We start from the raw sequence: 11,404 nt of genomic DNA on the forward strand, positions 1-11,404 counted from the left end.
TGCTCAGATCACGAGAAAGGGATGAGTGAGCCAACCAGTGCAGGCCGGGCTGCAAACCGCGGCTGGGGCCTACCGGACCGGTGCACCAGTCAAATACTCCGACTGCCACGCCCCAGGTTCCTGCATCAGGCTCTCTGGGAAAACAGCACTGGGAATCGGTTTGGACTAGTGCCTGCATGATTCTTTTAAAGAACCAGTGAGTTAGAAGGTAACTGGGGCTGGAACTAAGAGTGAAACAGAAATAGCAGCTAAAGCTAGGACTTAAATTGGGTGTTAATTCATAATACAACGGACATCGGATAAACACTAGTAGGCTATGAGCCTACAAAGAATTTTTAAGTTTTGTCAACAAATTCTGGATTAATGGGAATTCTTTTCTAACCTGACCTAAGAAAATATTCTTGGAAGCCCTCATGTTAACCTTCGTTGCCCTCTCTAGAGAGACGCCCTCCGCATAGAGGCTCTTTCTATTGTGTTTTCTTCCTTCACTCCAACCTTCTCTGGCTTTGGTGGTCAGAACTCTGCAATGCAGTCCAAGTGCTTCCGGTTGCTGGGGTTTCTGGGGCCAGTCTGATGCACAGAAACGTGTCACATGAGGGTCATGCTGCAAACTTTTGTGAACAAGGCCATCACGACAGGAAAATCAGAAAGTGGGTTGTTCTGGGCAGCACAGGTCATAAGATTCTCTAAGCCTCAGCTTCCTCATTTAAAAAGTTGCAACACCTACACAAAGGAATTGGTATGAGGACTGATGGAGATACTGTGTGTAATGTCTGTAGCACAGTCCCTGACACATAATAGTGGCTCAGGAAATGGCAGCTGTCACTATTAAGAAGGATGGTAAGGACGATACGCATAGGTGCCCTCGATTTAAATCTATCCTGACATTAGAATGATTTGTGTTGCAAATCTGCTTCCTTGTGACTGACCCCACTGACCCCATAAGGCCGCAGGCAAAGCCCGAGTGAGGCAGGAGTGTTTGGAGGAGGGAAGATGGAGCCAGATGACAGGCAGGTTTCGTGGTGAACAAAGAAGTGAGTTCCTAGACCCGGGTCAGCCCTCCTCTAATGCTCTTGGGCGAGCATTACGATCACCCGCAGCCCATACTAGCACGCTAGGCCTCCACCCCAGGCCAGTTAAATCAGAATTTTTGCCAGTCGGGACCCAGGCAGCAGAATGCTTCCTCGGTGACTTTAGTGTATAGCTGGTGTTGAGAAACACCGATCTAGGCACTCAGGGTACCTTAGCGGGTTTCACAGGTATTTTAAGTATTGTGCACTAAATTGAACGACAACTATAAAATCAGGATGTAGCAACAGAAAGAAGTCAGATAGGCATGTAGGGGTGAATCTGAGTCAAAACTGAACATTTAAAAAAAGATTTTATTTATTTATTTTTAGAGAGAAGGGAAGGGATTTTAGGAGAGGGAGAGAAAGATCGATGCGTGAGAGAAACATCAGTTGCCTCTCACATGCCCCCAGCTGGGGATCCGGCCAGCAACCCAGGCGTGTGCCCTGACCGGCAGGCCAGTGCTCAGTCCACTGAGCCACACCAGCCCAGGCAAAGCTGAACGTTTTTAAAGAAACCTATACATTTCCAAGAGAGATTAAGGATACTTCTTCCTTCGAAAGATCTTTAGATTAGGTAGAATCAAGGAAGCAACATGTTTTTCTTAGTGTTGGGAGTTTTGGACAGAAATTTTAAAAAATCTGGTGAGATTTAGGAGGTTTTTGGAGAAACAGAATAGCTTGGTCAGAATAAGTATTTTCCCCTGGCATGTAGTTGTGGCATGAAAATGGAAAAACAGATACAAATCTTAGTATGCATTTCTGGCCATAAATATATAAAAACAAAGAAACATGGAAAATGCTTTAAGTTTTATGAATCAGAAAAACAAATTCTATATATGAGAATAATTTATATTTTGATAATACAACTGCGCTTACAGAAAAACACAAAAGGACAGTTATAAAAAAGCCAAATAGTTACCCTTCACTGTTGGGAATAAGGATGGCCTTTTACATGTTCAAATCTATGATTTAAAAAAAATGATGGTATTATTCTGGAATTGAAAAAGAAAACACGTGAAACACTCAGAACAAAAACCATGAGAAGGAAATAGAGCAAAATATAATCAGAGCTGGATTTGGTGAGATGGGCTCACGAGTATTTTCTTCTTTTAATTACTTTTCCTGTTGAACATTTTTGCTATAATAAGGATATACTTCTTTTTATAATTGGAATAAAATAAACTCTATGTAGAAATAAAGCTGGCAAAAGGAATTGGGTGGAGCATCACAGTTTAAAGTTCGGGAATCAATTCGTTTAGGGGCTGAGAAACTTGTTCCACAAAAGGCCTGATCGTGACTATTTCAGGTCTCGTGGGCCTACAGCCCCTACTGCAGCCACTCAGCCTCACCACCACGGGATGATGGATGTGAACAATAATTAAATGAACAAGAGTGGCTGTGTTCCAAAAAAATATCCCTTATTTATGGATAATAACCTTTGAATTTAATATACTTATCATGCATGTCATGAAACATTCTTCGATTTGCCCCAGCCCCCAACCATTTAAAAATGTATTGTAAAACCACCCTCAGTAATGAAGGAATTATAGGGGTGTACACAGAATATTGTAGGACCACAGAGGAGGCAGAGGTTTTGTGCTCATGGAACATCAGTTGATGGGAGACATTGTTAAGAAACCATCTGGTAGGGAGACTCATTAGAGAGCTGTCATGCAACAAACAAGCATCGCAGGAGACAAGTACTTTAAAGTATAGTAGCTTAAGTCCCTAGGTGATAGTAATGAGAAATTACCTTTGTGGAAATCAGAAACTTCCTAAGAGTAAGTAACTCAAGAGAAAAGGCTTTATTTAAAAAGTAGTCCTGAAGAAAAGCACACCACCATGGGCTGAAGGCAGCCACTTCTCCTTTGGTGTACACCGTTGCTCCTGGTTTTTACCTCCATGAAACCTCTTCTAGATTACTTTCTCTTATTGCGGCAAAAACGTTTGGTGAGTGAAATCACAAGCAGCTGTTTCACAGTCAACATAAAATGTAGAAAATAATTGGAAGAACCTGTTTTTAAAAATTATGCAAAAAGCAAACAAATTAATGAAATTAGTACTGGCTTGGGACAATTTGTGTATTATGAAATGCCAGTGTTTATCAGGCTAGCAGCTAAATTTGTGTCTTCTTTTAACAGGTACATATTTTCTTTTAAATCCATCCTTAATTCCCACACAACAGATAACTAACTTAATGATTTTGCTGAGTACCCAGTGAGGCTTTTTAAAATAAACATGAAAATGCATGAACGGACGAGCCCATGGCATACCAACTATCCAAGTTCTAACCCAGAGTTCCTAAATGCCCCAGAGGTCAGAGGAGGTCAGAGTAAGGGCCAGAGTTAAAGGCCAGGTAGCTCTGTTTCTTCTTGAACTACTATATTTATCTCTCTGTAATTCTAGTTACAAGCAGCAACCTTAGATTCTGGGTACCTCTCAAAGGTGGGGTGCCTTGGGTTCCACCTAAAAGCGTTAAAGAAAAGTAAGCTTTCACTATCTTTATGCCTAAATTTCTAAGCCTGACAACCTTGCCGGGAAAATGCAGAGATAAGGAAGTGGAGGGTTAAATTTCACACCCATTCTGAAAACACGACATACTATTTTTGAAGAATGGAGGGTGCTCATGTGTTACATTACAGAAACCTGAACAGGGAGGGTTAACCAAATACCATTTGGACTTAAAAGTAGCTTGAAACCTCTTCTAGCCAGCTCAGTTTTAGTGTAGTTCAAATGCAGAAATCTGCATTCTGGAGTCAATGCAAGACGGCCTTCTGTAAATTTTGGGTATTAACCCCTTATCAGATGTATTGGCAAATATACTCTCCCATTCAGTGGGTTCTTTTTTTATTTTGTTGATTTCCTTTACTATGCAAAAACTTTTTAGTTTGACGTCGTCCCATTTGTTTATTCTTCTTTTATTTCTCTTGCCTAAAGAGCTATATCAGGCGAAATATTGCTACAAGCAATGCCTGAGATTTTACTGCCTATGTTTTCTTCCAGGATTTTTATGGTTTCGGGTTTAACATTTACGTTTTTAATCCAGTTTGATTTTTTTTGTTATGTGTGGTGTAAGAAGATGGTCTAGTTTAATTTTTCTGCACGTATCTGTCCAATTTTCCCAACACCATTTGTTGAATAAACAATTTTTAGCTCACTGTATGTGTCTGCTTCCTTTGTTGAATATTAATTGACTATAAAGGTGTAGGCTTATTTCTGGGCTTTCTGGTCTGTTCTATTGATCTATGTGTCTATTTTTATGCCAGTCCCATGCTGTTCTGATTCCTATGACCTTACAGAATGGTTTGATATTAGGTAGCATTCCCTTTTGTTCTTCCGCAGGATCACTGTTGCTATGCAGGGCCTTTTGTGGTTCCACAGTGAAGTACCTCCTCACACCATCGGGATGGCTCTCATCAGTAAATCAACACACAAGTGCTGGGAGGGTGTGGAAAAAGGGGAAACCCTTTTGCACTGTTGGTAGCAATTCAGACTGGTGCAGTCACTGAAGGCAGCAATGGAAACATACCCCCCAAGAGGATCTGCCTTATGACCCAGCGATCCCACTTTTGGGCATATGCCCAAAGAAACCGCAAATACTAATTGGAAAGAACATAAGCACCCTTACATTCATTGCAACGTTATTTACAATCACCAAAATATGGAAGCAGCCCAACTGTCCATCAGTAGATGAGTGGATAAAACAAGGATGGGACATACACAATGGAATACTACTCAGCCATAAAAAAGAAAATTTTACTCTGTGACGGTATGGATAGACCTGGAGAACATTATGCTAAGTGAAACAAGCCAGTCAGAGAAAGACAAGTACCGTATGATTTCACTCATAGGGGAATCTAATGAGCAAACTAAAGGAGCAAAATAGAGACAGACTCATAGAGGGAGAACAGGGTGATAGCTAAGTGGGGGAGGGAGGCTGTTAGTGGGCAGAGGGATCCAGCAAAAAAGAAAAAGGACCCATGGACATGGACAACAGTGTGGTGATTGGAGGGGCTGGAGATGGGTATGAGGGGGACTAAGTGGTACTGGAAAATATTCAATAAGGAATAAAATAAAAACTTTTTAAAAAGCTGGCTTCCTAGCTGCAGTCCTAATTTCGGTATTTCATCACGCAAACACGTCCCATTTAAAAAATACTGCAGTTCTGCAGGAGGGGCACATGCCTGGGTTGCTTCAGTCCAGGTTCCCCGAGCGGGGTGTGTGAGAGACAGCCAATGTTTCTCTCCCTCTCTTCCCCTTTCTAAAAATAAAGAAGTAAACTCTTTTAAAAAGTACTGCAGTTCCTTAGTCTTACTTTAAACTACACGTCCGCGGTGTGTTCAAAATATCGCTCCTAAAGGAGGGTCTTCCAACATGCAATCTGAAATCAAGCGGCAAGAGGTCAGTCAGAGATGGCCAGATGGTTTTGCAGAGCCTGAGTTTTTTAATCCAGTATTCTTCGAGCATCTCACAAAATTTCCAGATAAAAAGGAAGTGTTTGTCTGATGGTATTTTCATGCGAGAAGGTACAACAAACCGAACTCTTCCGGCAGAGGAAGAGCAGACGTCATCAACGGCCGCCCCACCCGCGCCGGGACGAGTCACCACGCCCCGCCCGCGCCGGCCTCTTGGCCCCGCCCACCGCGGGGGTGGGTCTCCAGGACGGTCGCCCGACCGGGGCCTTCGGTCCCGTGAAAGCAGCCGCCGTGGGATCCAAGGGGGAGGGCCATGGGCGGTCTCGGAAGTGACGCAGAGGTGCACCCTCCATTTTGTAGAACGCTAGAGCAGCAAGTGCGTCAGTTGTGGAGAGACATAGAGGAGTTGAGTCCTGGTCTGTGGGGAGGCAGACGGCTCCGTCGCAGACTACGGACCTCTCTTGGGTCTCAGCAGCCAAAGATCCTGTCCGGTAGGTGAGTGGCTCACTTTGAGGGAATGGCTTCTCGGATCGAGGCTTCTTCATGGTCACTCAGATCGCGAGTGGCCAAGGCTGCTCTCTTTGCGGAGGACGGCGTCCAATGAGCGCAGTTTATCCGAGGTGGGCGCTGGGGCACGTCTCCCTTTGGGTATTGTTTGAGGGGAAGTGAAGGTGGAAGGGCGGTTTTGGTTGGTCCTTTTATACGGACGGGTAGTGTGCCCTTCCCTGCCTCTACATTAGCCGAAACCTTGGAGTGGTGGGCTTTGCCTGGGGTGTGGTTCGGGGTTTCCTTGGGCGGGCACGGTGACTCCGAACAGTGGAGTCGGGGGAGGGGGCGGGGGGGAGAATGGACTTTGGCGCGGGCGGCCCTCCCCACCGCGGCTCTGCCGCCGCCATTTTGTGGCTGCCTAGCGTCCGCCTGCCGCCTTGTGCGCAGGCGTGGCCGTGGCGTCGCGAGATTCCGGCTTCCACCCGCTGTGACGCTCCCGAGAGGCGGCGACGTGCGCGAGGCCTTTCGCCATTGGGCTGGCCTGGCAGAGGGCGGGGCCCGCTCCGCCCGCACTTCTCGGCCTTTCCTAACTGCGGCAGATGGGAGGGGGCCAGAAGAGCCGGGGAGAGTGTGAGGCTGCGCAGTTCCAGAGGCGGCAGTGGGCGTTGCGGTTGCTGCGTTCTGGGCCCAGGGAAGGATCGTGTTGAGAGCCGAGTTTTAATTTTGTCTGCAAGGGACCTGGCCTAATAAGAGGCACTCTTGGCAGTCTTGTTTATAACATCATCCGGTAAACATTTTCTTTATTGCCGTTCATGATTTCGACCCTTTGACCAGGCATTCCTCTGACATTCACTTTGTATTGTCTCAATTGAACTATTTTTCTAACAGGAAATAATTAGCCGGGCGTCATGAGTGGCTGTCGAGTATTCATCGGGAGGCTAAATCCGTCCGCCCGGGAAAAAGATGTGGAAAGGTTCTTCAAGGGATATGGGCGAATAAGAGATATTGATCTAAAAAGAGGCTTTGGTTTTGTGGTAAGTATTTGAAACTGGTTGGATCATCTGTTAAGTTGATAAAGATTGTTGATCTTACTGAGTCCAGGCAGAGAATCTTTATGCAGCCTTAAGGCAATGAGTTTTTTAATAAACACTTAACTGCTGACTGCTGCGGTGCCGCTAGTGCTCACTGGAGGGGAACTACTGGTCTCTGTCAGTTAGGTTTACTAATCTTTATGGCACTGTCATTAATATACTTCTTTTCCCATCTGTGTTTTCAGTGCTCTTGACATGTAGAATGCACTGTGCTAGACATTACATTTTCTTTATGCTTATGTTTTAGGAATTTGAGGATCCTAGGGATGCAGATGATGCTGTATATGAACTTGACGGAAAAGAACTGTGCAGTGAAAGGTAAGAATCTTTTATAATTAGCATTGTAAACAGAATGTTAGGTTGCTGGGGTATTTCTTACATAGCATATGGGGTTAGTGAAGATTTTTATTCCTTTTTTATAGGGTTACTATTGAACATGCTCGGGCTCGATCTCGTGGTGGAAGAGGTCGAGGACGCTATTCTGATCGTTTTAGTAGTCGCAGACCTCGAAACGATAGACGGTATGTGGTGGTGGAGGGCTCTTTTGAATAGTTCGTATATTATGAGTATTTAATAACTAAGAACCACATTAGCAACAAGTGATTCTGGTATTTACCAAAACGTGCTCTTAGTTTTGTGTCAGTCTTCTGTTAAGTCTGTATAATGAATCATGAAATAATTCAGAAGTAGTCGATAAAGTCATTTGACTGACTTGTATCTGGTTGCTTAAACTTGCTCATTGTTGAGCAAAATAAGTGCACATTGCTGTATTTCTTCCATTGTGAATATCTGTTTTCTTCCTCAGAAATGCTCCACCTGTAAGAACAGAAAATCGGCTTATAGTTGAGAATTTATCTTCAAGAGTCAGCTGGCAGGTTTGTAGAAACTCAGTTTTGAGATACTTTAATGTGGCTTTTTTTTTAAACTAATGGAATGGGTAGTTAATGTTTTACTAATATATTTTTTAAAGTAATTCTATATTTAATTAATGGACTTAATTGTAATTTAAATTTTTAATTAAACATGATTGGGGGATATTTCAAACTTTAATATTAGTGATCAAATGTAAATGTTTTGAGGATATTTTTTCTTGTTCTTAAAATCAATTTTAACCAAATATTAAACCCTTTATTTGCCAGCCTATCTGTGTCGTTGGCCTTATGACGAGGAGTGCCTGTGGGTTATCCTAATCGTTGTCTTGGTCACTCTTGGTTGGCCCTGGTTGACTTTGCCAGTCAGCTCCTACAGTGATCAGTTGGCCACCTCTAGATCTGTGTTTGCCGGTCTAGACGTAATCGGGGCACTTTTGAAGTGCCAGGTCGCAGCGATCCCAGAGCGCTGATAACGTGATCTGATTCCTAAGTTGAGAGCTGTCTTCCTGTAACGCTTCCGAATAAGAGGTCCTGACCGAAAAGAGTTCAAAGATACGAAATTAGTTGGTCGTTGGAATCCTGTTCGCATAAAGTGGTCCTTGGTAACTGCACAAGAGTAGAACCTGTCTGCATCCGCCAGTAGTCTGCTAATAGGGAGGGCTGTGCGATTAAAGGCTTCCATCGATTGGGTAGTATCCTTCGAGTGGGTGGCGAAGAGCCAGTCGGGCATATGTCATGAAGGTTTCTTCGACCGATTAACGGTTTGCTGCTTGACTAGCCTAGGGAAATAATAATAAAGGTAATGTAAACTTTTTTAATGACATATGGGGCACAAAATAACGTGTCTTGTAAATATTTTGTTTTTAAATATAAAGTTTCTACTTTAGTCTTTACTTTTAAAATATGTACTTTTTGTTTGTTTTTGTTTTGTTCTTTTTGTTTGTTTGTTTTCCTTTTGTATTGAGCTCAGTATAGACTAATACCACTTAATGTTAAAATCTGAATTTCCTGTAGCATTTTGCTTAAAAGCAATATGCTCTTTGCTTATTTCGTGCCCTGACCTAGATTAATTTTTGAATTCTGATAGAATACAAGTGTGGTAAATGCCATGTTTGTACTTTATCTAACATCTTCCCTTTCAGTAGTCTTGTTTTTATGCTATGTTGTTTGTGTGTCGTGCTTCCACTTCTCTGCGTAACACAATTGTCTTGTGTTAAGGATCTCAAAGATTTTATGAGACAAGCTGGAGAAGTAACCTTTGCAGATGCACATCGACCTAAATTAAATGAAGGGTAAGTGGTACACTAAAAATTATAAGCCTTTAAAAATATCTTGGAAATTCTACTGTGAATGTTCCTGAGTACTTGAATTTGCACATGCTCTTGGTTCTCAGGTTAGTTTGCTTCCCCTGGGACATTTGGTAACGTCTGGCACGTGGACATAGTCTAGGGATGTTGTGGGAAAGCCACCCCCCCCAAGACTTGTGTAGCTTAAAATGTCAGCAGTAACATGGTGATGAGAAACCTTGCTCTAATGCCATGTTATCCATCGAGAAGTACAGACTTTTGACATAGCAATAGCGAAGTGAACATAGAAAAGGTACTTAATCTAGTTTTTTATAGCTTGTACTATACAAGATGTACATAACTTTACAGTGGTCTTTTTCTTTTCCCCTCGCATTGTAGGGTGGTTGAGTTTGCCTCTTATGGTGACTTAAAGAATGCTATTGAAAAACTTTCTGGAAAGGAAATAAATGGGAGAAAAATTAAATTAATTGAAGGCAGCAAAAGGCACAGGTATTTCTTTTAATATTTTTCTCTCAAAAGTTTTATTTAGTAGGTTTGGAGGGCCTGCTGCTTACGTTGTATTTTTTTCCCCCTTCTAGTAGGTCACGAAGCAGGTCTCGTTCCCGGAGCAGGAGTTCCTCTAGGTCTCGTAGCCGATCTCGTTCTCGGAGTCGCAAGTCTTACAGTCGCTCTAGGAGCAGGAGCCGGAGCCGAAGCAAGTCCCGTTCTGTTAGTAGGTCCCCTGCACCTGAGAAGAGCCAGAAACGTGGTTCTTCAAGTAGATCTAAGTCTCCAGCTTCTGTGGGTCGCCAGAGGTCCCGGTCCAGGTCCAGGTCCCGGTCCAGGTCCCGATCCAGATCCAGATCAGCTGACAGTGGCAATTAAACTGTAAATAACTTGCCCGGGGGCCTTTTAAAAAACAAAAAACAAATTCCCAAAGCATACTTGCTAAAAATTCTGGTAAGTATGTGCTTTTCTGTGGGGGTGGGATTTGGAGGGGGTGGTGGGCTGGGCTGGATAACTTTGTAGATGTGGACCACCAAGGGGCTGTTGAAAACTAATTGTATTAAATGTCTTTTGATAAGCCTTCTGCTCACATTTTTGTGAATGTCTGAAGTATATAGTTTGTGTATATTGACAGAGCTCTTTTATAATTAAAGCAAATTTAATTTTTTTGTACTAGAAAAAATTTGAACATTTTAGTTCTTGATTATTCAAATATGTTAATTCAGAATTAGTTTAATGTGTCAATTAAACTAATTAATAGCTTTGAACACTTAAAAGAGCTCTAAATTTGCTTGTACATAAAGGCTTAATTTCAGTTTTTCTTGTTAGGGTCAAGGGTGTCCTCGCACCCATCGTTTAACAGCTGCCTGGCATTAAAGCAGCTGTTATTGATAATAAAAGATTATAAAACTGATTTGTCTGTCTGAAGGATGTGTGCTATTTACTGCCTCATCCCCATCTACGTTCACCATATTCAGAATTTCTTAGAGAATCCTGGAGTCATTTGGTTACATTCTTTATTTTTAAAAATTGAAGTAATACTTCTGACATTTCTAGGCTAGTCAGAAAATGGGCAAAGAAATCGGAACTATTCAGTAACACGTTGTTGATGTGTCATGGACCTCCCATGCTGTTTCTCTTTATCACCACTGTTCTGTTGGCATCAGGTTACTTAGGTTCCTGTAGTCAAGGCAAGGGCAGTCCGGGCCCTCACCAGGTAGCTCAGCTGGTTTAGGGCATTGCCCAGTGATATGCCAAGGTTATACAGGTTTGATCCCTGCTGGGGCACATACAAGAATCAGCCAATGAATGCATAGATGGAACAACAAATCTATGTTTTATCTTTCTCTAGAATCAATACATAAAATTTGAAGATCATTTAGGAAGCAAATTGGACAATATTTTATGCCTGACTTAGAAGTTGTAGAAAATTGTGATCGTTAGAGATCTTCACATAAGGTTTTTTTGGTTTCTGGATCAATACACATGAATACGTGCTTTTTCTTTTATTCCTGAGGCATAGGTGTGTAAGTATCTGTTTAGGGGGAAACAATAGTGAAAGCTGCTTAAGGTTCTCTATCCATCTTTATTTAAAGTGTTAAAGCTTGTTGCTCTCTGCAGGTAATTGAGCTATTAACAGGAATCTCAGACTAGCCTTTTTAGTCAGTCCTCTGA

At 42.5% G+C, this 11,404-nt stretch overlaps 1 protein-coding gene across 6 annotated transcripts; it reads left to right on the forward strand.

The window, feature by feature from the left end:
* Window positions 1-5,825: 5,825 nt before the first annotated feature.
* SRSF5 (serine and arginine rich splicing factor 5) lies at window positions 5,826-10,643 on the forward strand. Of its 6 annotated transcripts, none has more exons than XM_037127217.2 (9): window positions 5,829-6,105; window positions 6,422-6,761; window positions 6,863-7,008; window positions 7,313-7,383; window positions 7,488-7,586; window positions 7,871-7,940; window positions 9,156-9,229; window positions 9,623-9,733; window positions 9,823-10,643. In XM_037127217.2, exons 3-9 carry the CDS (start codon window positions 6,883-6,885, stop codon window positions 10,106-10,108), a joined length of 837 nt encoding a protein of 278 aa, XP_036983112.1. In that variant the 5' UTR covers window positions 5,829-6,105; window positions 6,422-6,761; window positions 6,863-6,882; the 3' UTR covers window positions 10,109-10,643. The 6 variants fall into 6 exon arrangements, 5 of the variants coding, with proteins under 5 accessions (XP_036983112.1, XP_036983137.1, XP_036983122.1 ...); XM_037127242.2 differs by having other exon boundaries at window positions 5,829-5,980; XM_037127227.2 differs by lacking the exon at window positions 6,422-6,761.
* Window positions 10,644-11,404: the final 761 nt, after the last annotated feature.

Source organism: Artibeus jamaicensis, unplaced genomic scaffold (genome assembly GCF_021234435.1).
Source record: "Artibeus jamaicensis isolate MK-2021 breed Jamaican fruit bat unplaced genomic scaffold, CSHL_Jam_final contig_851, whole genome shotgun sequence".
In the NCBI taxonomy this organism is placed as follows: domain Eukaryota; kingdom Metazoa; phylum Chordata; class Mammalia; order Chiroptera; family Phyllostomidae; genus Artibeus; species Artibeus jamaicensis.